This window comes from Homarus americanus, unplaced genomic scaffold (assembly GCF_018991925.1).
Source record: "Homarus americanus isolate GMGI-L3 unplaced genomic scaffold, GMGI_Hamer_2.0 scaffold48998, whole genome shotgun sequence".
NCBI classification, from domain to species: Eukaryota; Metazoa; Arthropoda; class Malacostraca; order Decapoda; family Nephropidae; genus Homarus; species Homarus americanus.
In genome coordinates, this window is record NW_024736147.1 from 1,051 (window position 1) to 17,457 (window position 16,407).

Consider the following 16,407-nt stretch of genomic DNA (forward strand, 5'->3'; position numbering starts at 1 on the left):
TGTGTCATCTATGACCTCACCACTTCCTACTGGGGACTGACGTGACTGTTCCCAGGTGACCTCACCTAGGTACCTTCTTAACCCCTGATAATCCGCCAACCGAAAGTTTGGGACTCTGACCATATTGTCATTGTTTTTCGTTTCCCAATTTAGGGTGAACCTGATTTCTCTGTGATCACTGTTACCTAGTTCTTCCCCTACTGTGATATCTCTGATAATATTTTCTTTATTTGTTAATACTAGGTCTAATATATTGTCACCTCTAGTAGGTTCTGTAATTAGTTGTTTCAAAAAATTGTCCTGTACTGCGTCTAGGAAGTCTTCAGATTCATAGTCGCCTACAATGTTGTCCCAGTCAATATTTCTGAAGTTGAAATCCCCCATAATGCATAGGTTGTTATATTTTGCTGCCCTACTCATTTCCTGCCATATGGGCTGAGCTGCTTCTTTGCTAAGACTTGGGGGGCCTGTAAATCACTCCCATAATTAGTTTTTCTCTTCCTTCCGTGATTTCTACCCACACAGACTCGGTTCCTATTTCACCCTTTATTGAATTATTAGTACAACATTTTAATGTATCCTTGACGAAGAGTGCGACCCCTCCCCCTTCCTACCTTCCCTGTCCTTGTGAAAAAGGTTGTACCCTTCTATGTGGTACTCTGATAAAAAAATTTTGCTCGCCAGATTCATCCAAGTTTCGGTGATTGCTATGACGTCTACATTCTCGGTACATACAACCGCTCTCAGCAAGTCTATTTTATTTCTAACGCTCCTACTGTTTGTATAGTATACATTTAAACCTACTCTTCCCTGGTCCTGTTTTACCCCTTGTCCTGAGCAACTAATTTTACTTCCCAGGACCTGCTTGTTTTTTGACTCCCACTTTCCCCGACCCCTCTCTACTGGCGAAACCCCCCCTTTGGAGTGACAATTTCACGCTCCAGGGATGCAGACAACGTCTTTACCCCCTCACGAGACAAGTGTACTCCGTCGCGACAGTACAGGTAGTCGTTGCCATAGAATCGTTGCCAGTTATCAATGAATGCCCAACCATTGTTTGCACAATGTTTTGATGAGGTCATATTTGGGTGTTTGTTCCCTGTAATGTGTGTCGGCTCTCACATGTTGGAACAGAAAATTATCTCTCAGAGTTTCTACAAAAAGAGTAGCAGGATTATTCAAGTCATCCGGGGTTGACTTTGCCAAGACTTGGGGGCCTGTAAATCACTCCCATAATTAGTTTTTCTCTTCCTTCCGTGATTTCTACCCACACAGACTCGGTTCCTATTTCACCCTTTATTGAATTATTAGTACAACATTTTAATGTATCCTTGACGAAGAGTGCGACCCCTACCCCCTTCCTACCTTCCCTGTCCTTGTGAAAAATGTTGTACCCTTCTATGTGGTACTCTGATAAAAAAATTTTGCTCGCCAGATTCATCCAAGTTTCGGTGATTGCTATGACGTCTACATTCTCGGTACATACAACCGCTCTCAGCAAGTCTATTTTCATTTTTCTTTAAAATCTGGGAGGGAATTTTATTCATAGATGCAAGGGGGTCGTGGAGGGAAGGACCAATTCCTAGAGGGGGCGTGGTAGTAAAAAGGTTAAGAACCACTGGTCTACAGCATTCATGAAATTCAGCAATCCATCATTCTCACAGTCAAGAACCATCTTATGTTTGTGCAAGCCATCACGGGTTGTGCCACTGTTTCATCCTTGTATAACGTTGGTAAAAAGAACGGATTGGCTGGAGAGTGTTGAATACATTTCCTCAACTGGACTTTACTCATGATGAGTTGCGTGTGTGGGTGAACTGTAATATTTCTACTGTATGGACAATTATCGTTACCTCCTGTCAGCAGAACCTCGGTCTCCGCAGCAGGGTTCCAACTGGAAAGCTTGCACCCAACTTCAGCTGCTGCCAAATACCACTCTTACAGAAGTTCTCTAACAATGCAACAGTTGTTGGGCAATGAGCTGTCCCCTACTAAGCAGGGGTGTCAGTTCAGAGATGGGAGGTTATTTCCAGTCGACACTAACCGATCAGTGGCACCAAATAAGATTACAACGCATGATATAATATGGGTGCAAGAGAACTCTGGAATGAATTTTGGCCTGGGACCTGTGTAGGTAGAAATGTTTAGTGAAAAGCCGTGGATGGAGACACATTTCTTATCACTGAACAAAAGTTGTGAGCTTCAACATACAATTATTTCTAAACTTGATTTCTAAAGACTAATTACCTTCACCAGCCTGCTTGCGAGACCGTGCCCACAGTAGTCACGATGGACAGCTAGCGCGAACATGTAAAGGAAACTGGAGACGCCTCGAAACACATCTTCATCTGGAGAGAGCATCGCCAGTACACGGTACAAGTTATTTTCAGTCAGTTTCGCCTGAAAAAAATTAGTCCTCAAAATATCATCATAATGTTATGTACAACTACACTTCAAACATCTGTATAATGTTTCTTTACAACTACATTTCAAAAATATGTATAATGTTTATGTACAACTACACTTCAAACGTCTATATAATGTTTCTTTCCAACTACACTTCAAACATCTGTATAATGATTATGTACAACTACACTTCAAACATCTGTAAAAGGTTTCTTTTCAACTACACTTCAAACATCTATATAATGTTTATTTACTACTACAGTTCAAACATCTATATAATGTTTATGTACAACTACACTTCAAACATCTATATAATGTTTCTTTACAACTACACTTCAAACATCTGTATAATGTTTCTCTACAACTACACTTCAAACATCTATATAATGTTTATGTACAGCTTCTAAACATCTGTATAATTGTTTCTTTACAACTACTTCAAACATCTGTATATTGTTTCTTTACATACACTAAACATCATATAATGTTTCTTCCGCAACTACACTTCAAACATCTATATAATGTTTCTTTACAACTACACTTCAAACATCTGTATAATGTTTCTTTACCTTCCCTTCAAACATCTGTATAATGTTTCTTTGCTTCTACTTCAAACATCTGTATAATGTTTTCTTTTGCTTACTTTAAACATCTGTATAATGTTTCTTTTACAACTACACTTCAAACATCTGTATAATGTTTCTTTACAGCTTCACTTCAAACATCTATATAATGTTTCTTTACAACTATAAACATCTATATAATGTTTCTTTACAACTTCACTTCAAACATCTGTATAATGTTTCTTCACAATTTGCTGAAACATCTATATAATGTTTATGCAACTACACTTCAAACATCTGTATACTGTGTAGTGGATTTCTCTAAACGCTGTTTGTCACTGAGTAGCCGACCCCGTGAATTCCACAGTGCGTGCCTCGTGGTCTAGGTCAACCAGCGCCGCCATACATCACGGAGGTCAACTACTAAGCCACGCCTACTCCCGCTATTTAAGACCTGACCTCGTGGTGACCTCTCTCTTTTCTACCTACACCAACCAGCCAGCAACACCTCCTTCTCCGCCTGCCTGGCGGTCCTCGCTCCCGCCGGAGAGCATGGCGACCCACAAGCTGGTCCTCCTCTGAGCACCCTTACCAACCAGCTCTCTCTTCTTCTAGCTACAGCCGCAGCAAGTAACACCTCCTCCTCCGCCGCTGCCTGGCGGCCCTCGCTCCCGCCAGCGAGCATGGCGACCCACAAGCTGTCCTCCTCTGAGCATCCTCACCAACCAGCTCTCTCTACATCACGCTTGTAACTACGCTGCCACTTCCCAGCACCAAGCTGCATTGTACATCCAATACAACATGTATAAAGAGAGCACATTGTGAGTTTCCTTTCTCCATCCCATCCTGAGTGTGAACCCAAACACCTCATACCCCACAAATGGTGACCCCCGCAGATTCGCACTCACACAGGATGGAGGAGAAACAGATCACGCTCCCAGTCTTCAAGCAACATGAAAGACTGGCTTATCCACGCAGAGGCAGCTCTCATCGGCTCTACAGCTACTGTCTCTACACCGCAGGTTAGACACCCTAGAGCAGCACTGCTTCTCTAAGCAGACACCAGCTCCTCTTCCTGCCCCAAGCACCACGTTCTACCGACCCCAGCACACCCGTCCTGCCTCAGACGCCGCCCCCGGCCCAGCAGTACCCCCTGCCGCTCCCCCTGATGCAGCCCCTGCTCCCGACGCGGCCCATGCACCTGAGTGCGGACCCACACACCCCTCTTTTCTCCCTCAGGTACTCCCTGCTGATGTCCTGCACCCTGCTGCTGTCGTGGACCCAGCTGCTGTCACGAGCCCTCATCCGCTTCTGCTGACGCAGCCCCTGCTCCTGACCCAGGCCCACACACCCCCGCAGGCGCATCTGACGACTCTGTACCTGCCGTGAGGGAAGCACAACATTCATCGCCTCCACACACCCTTTTTCTCCCTCTCTACTCCCACAGACATTGTGTATCTAGACAGTTGTCTCCCCTAGCGGCCGGCTCATCCACACCATCGCCGTTGTCTCACATGAGGCATGCACCGCCCGTTGAGGAGTGAGGTTGACACTCTAAAGGGGGAAAATGAAGCCCTCAGGACGGAACTCCTTCAGGTAGGTGTCCTGCCTAGCAGGACACCTGCGAAGGAGGATCAGGCGTGGAGAGTGGTTGTCTCCAAGGGGACTAGGGTCAGGCTTAGGAAAGCTGACCAGGGTGTGGAGTGCAGTAACCCTTACCAGGTGCTGCAGGAAGCTGGAGAGGAAGAGAAGAGGCAGGACGGTATGGATCAAGGAGAGGAAAGGGCAGTTGTACAAACCCTGCCCACAGGTAAGGTCGTGGTAGTTGGTGACAGCCAGGTGAGGTTTATGGATAGGGCTTTTTGTGGGAGAGATAGGAAACGTAGGACTAGGGTGTGTTTTCCTGGGGCTGGGATAGGGCATGTAGCCGAGAGGTTAGACAGAGTTTTGTCAGGGGAGGGTACCAATCCAGTAGTGTGTCTAAGTGTGGGAGGAAACGACATAGGTAAGGTTAGGAGTGAGGAACTTTTCAAGAGGTATAGGGAGGCGCTGGGGAAGATTAGAGATAGGGGAGGGATCCCGATAGTGTGTGGTGTCTTGCCTAGAAGAGGGGTTGGTCGTGAATGGCTGTCCAGGGCAATTGCTATTAATTGCCGACTGGAAAAACATTGTGGAAACAATAGTTGGGCATTCATTGATAACTGGCAACGATTTTATGGCAGCGACTACCTGTACTGTCGCGACGAATACTATTCTCGTGAGAATTAAAGACGTTTGTCTGCATCCTGGGCGGTAGTGTCACTCGAAGGGGGTTCGCCAGTAGAGGGTCGGAAAATGGGAGTCAAAAAACAAGCAGGTCCTGGGAAGTAGCGAAACAAGTAGATAATGCTGAAAATATAGTTAGTCATAATAACAAACATCAAAGTAATAAGTATAAAACAGATAGAAATGGAGAAATATATTGAGTGTTTATTATACTAATAGTAGAAGCCTGTGTAACAAAATGGACCAGCTCAGGGCCATTGTTAGTAAAGAACATGAATTTAATTACAATAACGGAAACATGGATAAATTCAAACAACAAACATTTTTTAGCAGAATTTCATATTCCAGGATATAACCTATTTAAATTTGACAGAGTAGGAAGGAGAGGGGGCGGTGTAGCAGTGTATATCAGGGTGTCATTAAAAAGCTGCAATAAATCAAACATTAAAACAAATAGCGACAATGAAAGTATTTGGGTAGAGACTGGTGAGGGCAATGAGTCCGTAGTCATTGGTGTTATATATAGACCACCTAATTTGAGTAGGAACGATGGTAAATTGCTATGGGAGGAAATAAAGAAGGCATCTGATAGAAACAATGTATGTATTCTAGACGATTTCAACTTTTCAGGCTTAGATTGGAAAAATCAACTTAGCGATAATGAATCTGAAGATTTTCTAGAAGTAGTACAAGATAGTTTTTTATATCAATTCATAAACTCGCCCACTAGAGGAAATACTATCCTCGATTTAGTTCTCAGTAATAATGAAAATCTAGTAAAAGATGTTGGGATTGGAGACGAACTAGGAAACAGTGATCATAAAGCCATATATTTTAACATAATATGGAATGGCAGGAAGAGAAAAATTCGGCCTTTGATCCTGATTTAGAAGGCTAATTTCACGGTAGCTTAAGGAGAGACCTAAGGGATGACCCTATGGTCAAAAGATTAATCCTCTCATTGACCCTCTGAAACTGTCAACTTAGGACGGATAACCTCAATTTAATTTAGCAGCTACTTATGAACAATTTATTATGCATAATCAATAATGCCCAAAATAAACACATCCTTAAAAGAAAATTCAGATCGAGGAAAACCAACCAAAATGGATGAATACTAGGACTCTAGATCTTCTAGGGAAAAAAAAGAAAGGAGTATATAGAAAAGTTAAGAAAGGTGAAATCACTTACTTGGTTACTATCAGAACCTAACAAGACAGGTAAAACAGAAATTAGGGAAAGCAAAGAGAAATTATGAAATCAAGGTAGCAAACGAATCGAAAATAACCCCAAAGCTTTTATCAACTGTATAAATCAAAGGTTAGAGATACAATAGGTCCCTTTAAATCACGTACAGGAGAAATGACTGAAATGTGTACGTTAAATAGTCATTTTTCGCTCCGATTCACAAATGAAAAACCTAGCACAGTTTCCAGTTCATAAGGTATATAATGACAGTATAGGAAAATATGTTGATGAATATCAATATTACTAGTAACGATGTGCTTAAAAGTAATTAACAAACTGAAGTTTCATAAATCGCCTGGTCCAGACGAGGCATATGCTAGAATATTAAAAGAATGTAGAGATGAGTTGAGTAATCCATTAGCAGTTTTATTTAATAAGTCATTAGAATGGGCCTAGTGCCAGAAGTTAAAACTTGCAAATGTAGTTCCGATTTTCAAAAGGGTGATAAATCAATAGCATCAAATTACCGGGCCCCATTAGTCTCACGTCAATCACAGGCAAGTTGCTAGAGTCAATTATTGCTACAAAATCAGAAGCCACCTTGAAACATTCAACTTATTCATTCTTCTACACGGGTTCACCCAGGGACGTTTTGTTCCTGCCAAATTTGCTTAACTTTTTCAGAAGTATATGAAGCGGTAGATAATGATAAGTCATATGATATAATTTATTTAGATTTCAGTAAAGCATTCGATAGAGTCCTCATGAGAGATTGATAATATGAAGGCAGAAGCACATGGAATAGGTGGATCAGTATTAAAATGGATTAGGTCATGGTTAACTGGTAGGAAACAAAGATCAGCATAAATGGATTAAAAGTCAGACTGGGGTGCGTTAAAAGCGGAGTTCCCCAGGATCTGTATTAGGCCCTCTGCTGTTTGTTATATTCATTAATGATCTTGATTTAGGCATAACTAGTAGGATTAGTAAATTTGCAGATGATACCAAAATGGGGAGAGTGATAACCAGACAGTGACTTTGAACACCTTCAAAGAGAGATCTAGATACTCATGAGTGGTCAGTAGACTGGCAAATGAATTTCTTAATACTGATAAATGCAAGGTACTACAGATAGGAAGACGAATACAAACGGTTAAGTATAAACTAGGGTAACACGGAAATAGAAAACTCAGTTTAGAAAAAGATCTAGGTGTATTTGTTAGCAACGACTTGAAACCCAGAAAAACAATGTATTAGCGTTTGCAACAAGGCAAACAGGATTCTTGGGTTCATATCTAGGTTCACAGAGTAAACAGAACTGCTGACGTTATCTTGAAATCTCTTTACCTAGCATTAGTGAGGCCACACATGGATTATGCTGTTCAGTTCTGGTGTCCTTATTATAGAATGGGACATAGGATTCTTTTGGAGGAGAGTACAAAGAAGAATGACAAAAATGATCCATAATATTAGAAACCTTTCCATATGAAGAAAGACTGGAAAAGCTTAGGCTTACATTCATTAGAGAGGCGTAGAGTTAGGGGAGATGATAGAGGTGTACAAGGGGTAAGTGATTAACAAGGGTAAAATGGAAGATGTTCTGAAGCTCAGTAATAACGAAATAACTAGAACAAATGGCTTTAAATTAGATAAATTCCGATTCAGAAAGGATATAGGCAAGCACTGGTTTGCAATAGAGCGCCAGGATATGTGGAATAGGCCAATGAGTGCTATAGTAGATCGGGGGACGCTTAGGAGCTTCAAGACGAAGTTGGATAGGCACATGGAAGTGCTGGGATGGGTGTGAAAGGGATCTGCCCTGCATGGGCCAGCGTCGGCCTCCCTGCAGTATCCCACTTTCTTATGTTCTTATGTTCTATGTTTCGCTTCACACCTCACATGTGCCATGCAACCCTGCAGACAACAAGTCTCCTACACCGCCTGGAGGAGGAGTATTGTAGTGGATTTCTCCCCTACAAACGCTGTTTGTCGCTGAGTAGCCGACCCCGCGGAATTCCACAGTGTGTGCCTCGTGGTCTGGGTCAACCAGCGCCGCCATACATCACGGAGGTCAACTACTATGCCACGCCTACCCCCCGCTATTTAAGACCTGACCTCGTGGTGATCTCTCTCTTTTTACCTACACCAACCAGCCAGCAACACCTCCTCCTCCGCCTGCCTGGCGGGCCTCTGCCGGAGAGCATGGCGACCCACAAGCTGGTCCTCCTCTGAGCATCCTCACCAACCAGCTCTCTCTACATCACGGTTGTAACCATGCTGCCTTCCCAGCACCAAGCTGCATTGTACATCCAATACAACATGTATACAGAGAGCACATTGTGAGTTTCCTTTCTCCATCCCATCCTGAGTGTAAACACAAACAACCCATACCCCAAGTTCATGTTGGACTATTGTTTTGATAACCTTAGACGTGAGCGTTCTGATCTTCAAGCTAAGATAGACCACAAATTGGCACTCCTTATTAGAAATAGTGATTGGACTAAGGATACCAATAACAACTGTGTAGTGAATCTCTCCTCTAAACAACTAGACAATGATACCTTGTGTGCCCTCGGCTATGGTTTAAGTTTTGATGGTTCTAACAAGGGAGTCGACAGTGTTGATATAGCCAGAGCATTTTGCAATTTGGAGAAGTGAACATGTGTAAAGGTGTTGTGTATGCATCTATGTCCAAGCCTTGCATTCCAAACTGTCCAGAAAGATTCTCCAAAGCAATCCAAGCCCTTAAGAAAAATAAGGATCTACATGTCACTAAAGCAGATAAAGCCAACACAGTAGTGATTTTAAACAAAGATGACTATATCTCTAAAATGAATGACCTTTTATGTGATACTACAACATATTCTAAACTCATAAATAATCCTCTCAACTGTCAACACCCAGTTCAACAAAAAACTGAAGTCCCTATTGAGAGGCAAAGCTACTCTCATTAAACATCTTACTTCAACGTCCCTCCACTGCCATACATGTACGGTGTAATCAAGACAAGCCCAATAACCCAGCAAGACCCATCATTAGCTCAGTTAGGTCAATCTTATAAACTATCTAAATGGTTAGTTTCTTTACTAAATCCTAGTTGGCAACATTTCTAACTCCAATATCAAGAATAATATGGATCTGGTTGATAAACTCAATAACTTACATTAATTATAATTTTAAACTGGTCAGCTTTGATGTAACATCAATCTTTACCAAGGTCCCAGTTGATGATTTACTAGAGTTCTCATAGATTCCCTGGATGATATTTCACTGCCGTCTCGAACGACTTCATCGAACTCATCAAACTATGTATTAGGATTGCAAATTCGAATTCAATGGAGAATATTATGCTCAAAAATTTGGTATGGCAATGGGTAATCCACTCCACCTGTATTAAGCAAACTATATATGGAATTCTTTGAAAAGAAACTATTAGTAATATTTACCACCCTCCAGCAGTCTGGTTTAGATATGTTGATGATGTATTATGTCTCTGGCCATGTAATGAGGACCTAAAAGCTTTTCCCACAACTTAACAACTTAGCCCCTCGATCAAATTCACTGTGGAATTAGAGCAAGACTGTAAATTGCCATTCCTAGACTGCCTGATACACAGAATAGGTAACACTTTCAAGTTCAGTATTTATAGAAAACCAACTAATGTGTGTTCATACATTCATTATTATTCTGCCCACCATAATAAAGTCAAACAGTCAGTATTTTCAACAATGTTTTTACGTGCCTTGAGAATTTGCAGTCCGGAATTCATCGATGAGGAATACAAATATATATATATAATATTGGCTCAAACCTTAAATATCCTAGATCTTTCATAGACAAATGCCTAAACATTACTAAGAAAACTTTTTATAGAACTGATCCCAAGCCCACCCATGACCATAAGAATATCTTAATATTACCATTTCACAAAAATTTCTCACACATTCCTTCACAACTAAAACCTGGAACGTCAATGTGGCATTTAAAAACTCATGCACTGTTAAACAAATGTTAATCAAGAACTCCCCCAACAACACAATTGGTTGCATTTATAAAGTTCCTTGCAAGGAATGTAATATGTTTTACTTAGGCCAGACAGGTAAAGATCTTGCAACTAGAATTAAACAACACAAATACAGTGTTAGGACAGGCCAGGAATCCAATGCTCTGTTTGTTCATTTGAGGGATAACAAGCACTGCATTGACTGGGATAATGCCTCAATATTACCATGTAATTCAATTTTGTTACGAACCCTCACCGCACTACGATTTGTTACAAGACCCTCCACCCAGCACTACGAACCCACACCATCTCCAATGTGATCTACCTACCCAGCACCACAGTAGCGCCATCTAGGGGCAGAGACAGTGACTGGTCTTAGTTAAACACTCGAGGGTTTCCCTTCTCCATATCCTGTTTGTTGCGTCACTTCACTCCCAGTCTTTGTGACTCAATTCGAGGAGAGAGCACTTGGCTCTGGGAGTGACCACAGGAATCATCTATCCTCTAAACCTATGATTGCAGTGACTACCTACCGTCTTCTACAATACTCAGCCTTACTCGTCCAGCCATCTCAGCTCCTCACTTAAAGTATTTGTCGCTTGTGTGCCCCCACGTCCACTAGCCAAAATTGTTTTATGTTGTATTAATATGTATATTATACTGTGTGTTTACGTTAAGTTTGGTTAAGGGTAATTTATAAGCTGAATATTTTGTTTGAGGATTTATGGTGCGCTTTATTATACCTAACGAAAAACTCGCATCTTTGTCACCACCCTTTTATAGTCCGATTGTCTTTGTTTTTTTTTGTTACCTGTTGGGATCTGGGTAGGCTATTATAACTATATTAAATCCCCAACTTCGTAACAAATGGCGACGTGACGGACCGACCTTAAGTACCATATTCCTTCCTCCTTATTTACTCGGTGTTAGTATTCCTCCAGTCACTTCTGTTCTGGTATTGCTTTGTTGGTTTAAAGTTTCCTTCATATGTGTGCATATATTGGTATTATCGTACAGTAGGTGACAGCCGTAGGATATTAGGTTTAAGTGTCTTAAGGCTTACCTGTTATTACACTGGCGGTCATTAATAATGAGTCTTATCGGTGTGGGGAAGAATCCGGGATCTGTTTAATGCCGTACCCTCACTCCAGTGAGCTGTTCCATAGTCACCTATGGATTTCTTGATTGATGATATCTTCAGGACGCCCATCTCTCAGGACCCATAATTATAAGAAGCCTCCATTATTGTTCTTCTCATTCTCATTCGAGGTCAATCATACCATTTATATCAGGGTTGTTAATACGGATCTTTATATTAATGCCGTAATACGCCCTTCCTCTTTCAAGTATATCAGGGTTGTTAATCCGGATCTTTATATTAATGCCGTAATACGCCCTACCTCTTTCAAGTCTCTTATCCTTATCTAAGGATCTTCTCAGAAGAACAATAATCATAAGTGTAATTTCCCTAGGTATAACTTGGTTAGTTTCCGGGACTTTCTGGTTATCCACTGCCGTGATATTTTCTAGGGTTATCCACTTATCTTATCTTTTGACCATTAGTTAATTTATCCTATTTTTTCTTAACAATGGCCACCTCAGGTTTTGATCTCCAGGATTTTATTGAAAATCCTTCCGTAGCTAAATTACGTGTTAATATCCTGAAGAAAGAATGGAAAGAAATAGCCAACTATTATAATATCCCATTTTCACAGCAACTGACTAAGGAAATGTTAAAAAATCATGTGATTGAAGTGCTGGTTCAACATGAAGTTTTAAAAGAATCCGCTGTTGACAGATTAACGCCCATGTCCAAGAAACTTCAACCACTATCCACCACCCCTCCTCACTCAGAAGTTGCTTCAGGTCTGGCTAGCCCTCAACAAGAAACACAACGAATAGACGCCTTAGAACTGGAACGAGCTAGGTTCGAGTTCCAAATCAAAATGAAAGAACTCGAGTTGGAGCAGGAGTCGGAACAGGCCAAGTTGCAGCATGAAGAAAAGTTGGAACAGGCCAAGTTGGAGCACAAGTTGGGGCATGAGGGAAGGTCGGAACAGGCCAAGTTGGAGCATGAGGAAATGATGGAACGGGCCAAGTTGGAGCAGGAGGTTAGACTGAAAGAACTACAGGTAAGAGAGATAGAAGTCACCTTAACATCGGAGTTTAGATCAAAGGAAGTGGCATTAAGAGAGAAACTAGCTGCTTTTAACCCTGCTACTGCTTCTTCCCTTGTTCCCGGGTTTGATGAATCCGATATGGACGGGTCATTTAGGACTTTGAGAAAATAGCCGGGAAGAATGAGTGGCCAAAGGACCAGTGGGTGTCAGTGTTAGTTCCTAAATTATATGGTAAGGCTCGTAGAGTTTATAACTGTTTAGACCAGACTGATGACTATGATAACGTAAAAAATATCCTCACCTCTTATGCTATCACGCCAGATGGATACCGGCAGAAGTTTCGTAAACTAACCAAACCATTTTCCCACACCTTTGTTGAGTTTGCTCAAGAAAAGCTTAGGTTTTTAAGAAGTGGTTAGAGGCTACAGAGACCTCCACATTTCAGGATTTGTTAAATTTGGTAGTCCTGGAGGAGTGGAAGAGCAAGATACCATTTCACATCTTGAAGCATGTGGAGGAGCGTGGAGAGGTTAATTTAGGGCGTGCTGCTGAGCTGGCTGATGCGTACGCTTTGTTGGTGGAGTCACTGGGCAGTAGAGAACGTGGTACTTCCCGACATGTTAGGTCCTCCTCTGATGATAACCTTGGGAACGTGAGTGGTAGGTCGAAAGGTCCACACCTACTCCCCCGATGCAACCAAGCTTACTTGTTCTTACTGTAAAACCCAGGCCATACGATCCAGAATTGTAAACACCCAAAGTGTCGAATTGCTAAAAGTAGTTCCCTGGATCCCAAGTCCAAACCAATAGCAAATACCAATGTGGAAAGGCCCCATCAGGATCTCTTCTCTTCATTCACCTATGATATATCTACCGCATTTACTAATGAGAGTGTTCTAATTTCGGATCTCTCATCCCATTCTTTCTATCCTTTGGCTAAAGTGCACCTCCAATGTCCCTTAGTTACTGGGGAAGTGCAAATAGCCATAAGGAAGGAACCCAATGCCTGTGTGCGGCATTCATTTATTATTAGGTAATAGCTTGTGGGGAGATCTAGTGGTTCCCTAGCTTTATAAGACAGTCGACTCTCCTTACCTGTCAACTCCACCACTGATAGCAAAAACTATTCTCATCTTTCCCATCTTGTGCTGTCTCACCGGTCACAGGTGTGCGAAATGGGCCCTCTTCGTCTAAAACCACCTCTAATATCTTCCTACCCCACAGAAGATCTGTGGCCTGTCAGACCATTAGTAAGGATGAGCTCGTTAAAAGCCCAACAATCTGATCCATCTTTTGAGATTAAACTTCATCATGCAGCAGTTGAGGGGTAAAGGAATTTTAACACCCTTCCGTGTTTTATTATCATGAAGGGGTTTTTGATGAAGACCTATAGGCCCCCTAGGAAGGCTTGCCCATCTAGACGTGTGGTCTGAAATACATCAAGTGGTAATTCCCCACCTCAGTCAGACCAGCATTAATTGCTTACACTGCTACATGATGTTATTTCAGGACATTTGAGATCTGAAAACATCTCACTCCTCCAGCACTATTATTGGCCTGTGGACTTAGGAAGGATGTGTCAAAGTACCTAAATCTTGTCATATTTGTCAAATGGTAGGAAAACCAAATGAAAGTATACCAGCAGCTCATTAAGCCCATCCCAGTATTTTTCTACGCACCATTTGAAAAGATTATTGTGGATTGTGTGGGCCCATTACCAAAGACTAGAAGGGAAATCAATTCCTGCTCACAGTTATGGATACAGTACACGTTATCCTGAGGCTTTTCCCCTTAAAAGCATCACTTCAAAAACGTAATCAGAAACATCTTTTGCGCCTTTTCACTTCAGTGGGCATTCCTAAAGAGATCCAATCGATCAGAACACCAATTTTACGAGCAATCTTTTTCAAGCAGGTGATGAAAAGACCTCGGTGTGGACCATTGTGCATCTTCGGCTTACCCACAATCCCAAGGTTGCTTGGAACGGTTCCATCAAACTTTCAGAGTAATGATAAAAAATACTGTATAGAACACCAAAGGAATGGGATGAAAGCATAGACTTGTTACTCTTTGCCATCGGGAATCTCCCAGGAGTCATTGGGTTTCTCCCCGTTCGAGTTACTATAGAACAAATTAAGGGACATAAAATAGTAAAAGAACGTGGTTTTTGACACTCCATCCTATTAAACCCGCAACAGTTCCCCAGCCCGTGACACTTTAGGGACAAATTAACTGAAGTCGAACCATTGCTCTCAGTCAAACTTAAAAAAATCCAAGAAAAATGCTGGGTGAAGTCCAACCTAAAATTAGTTAAAAAGATCATTTTCTCAGGTGACAAAGTGTTACTCTCTACCCATTCCAGGCTCTCCCCTTAAAAAGCAAGTTTACTGGTCTATATAGTTGCTAATAAACTATCTCCTCTCTCAACTATAGTCCATACTCTGATCACCCAGAAAAAGATTCACAACTTGTCATAATAATCTCATGAAACTTTACCATTCCAAGAAGTCAGAGAAGATATCCTGAGGCGAGGTTGAACCTGTATTGCATACGGTTTTGTCAGGGCCGGAGCCAGAGACAGATGACATGGACCTATTGGAGAATTTAGACTTCCCTCTACCTAAAGAGAACCCTGCTAACAGTCACATACTCAACAACTTGGATGAGTATTTTTCTGTTCTGAATCCATCTCAAGCAAAAGATCTCACTAAGTTATTATCAACATTTCCTAAAGTCACGTCAGACCTCCCAGGGTTTTGCAATATACTTAAATATGATATTAAGCTAATCTCAGATGATGTACAACCCATTAGGCAATCAGCATATCGACTAAATCCACAAAAAAGAGAGATTATGAAAAAGGAGGTAGATTTTTTGTTAAAACTTAACTTAGCTGAGCCTAGTACCTCCCCCTGGGCTTCACCTTGCCTTCTCATTCCAAAACCCGATGGCACTTTTCGTTTCTGTACCGATTATCGTAAAGTGAACCAGGTCACTGTCTCAGACTCCTACCCTTTACCTTTGATTGAAGATATAATAGACAGCATAGGCTGTGCAAAATTTATCAGTACCGTGGACCTGTTGAAAGGATATTATCAAGTAGGACTCACGGATAGGGCAAAAATAATCTCGGCGTTTATAACTCCATTTGGTCTTTTTCAATATTTGGTTATGGCGTTTGGCTTTTCTAATGCTCCGGCCACATTCCAGAGGGCCATCAACTTCCTAATTCAGGACCTAGGTGGGACGTTCGCCTACCTGGATGACCTGGTGGTGGTGTCGGACAGCTGGGACGAACATCTGGTGCGTTTGGAGATACTGTTTGCACGATTGCAAGAGACTGGATTCACCATAAACCTGGCTAAATCTGCTTTTGGCCGGGCCTCAGTGACTTACCTGGGACATATCGTTGGGCATGGTATGGTGAGACCCAAGGACGCAAACGTTAAAGCCATCTTGTCCTTCCCCACTCCAAGGACGAGGAAGGAACTCATGCGCTTCCTGGGGATGTGCGGCTACTACCGTCGGTTCTGCAGTAACTTCTCCAGCGTGGCCGGACCCTCACAGACCTTACCAGTTCTGCGGTCCCTTACATCTGGAACCAGAAGTGCGACCAGTCTTTCCACCGCCTCAAAACCTTCCTTGCCTACAAGCCTGTAGTCCACCCCCCTGACTACACCTCGCCCTTCCATCTGCAAATCGACGCTAGTGGTGTCAGAGTGGGGGCTGTGCTCCTACAACCCGACCCAACCACTGATGTTCTTCACCCTGTGGCATATTACTCCGCCAAGTTGAAAAAACATCAGACCAACTACTCGACCATAGAGAAGGAGGCCCTGGCTCTGGTGTTGGCAATAAAGAAG

General features: G+C 42.1%; 1 protein-coding gene across 1 annotated transcript in view; it reads right to left on the bottom strand.

The window, feature by feature from the left end:
* Positions 1-2,217: 2,217 nt before the first annotated feature.
* Positions 2,218-16,407, bottom strand: part of LOC121871968 — a 51,069-nt gene continuing 36,879 nt past the window's right edge. Inside the window, exon 4 of the mRNA XM_042374589.1 lies at positions 2,218-2,400. Within this exon, the coding sequence (XP_042230523.1) occupies positions 2,233-2,400 (168 nt within the window). The 3' untranslated portion in view covers positions 2,218-2,232. The remainder of the gene's footprint in view (positions 2,401-16,407) is intronic.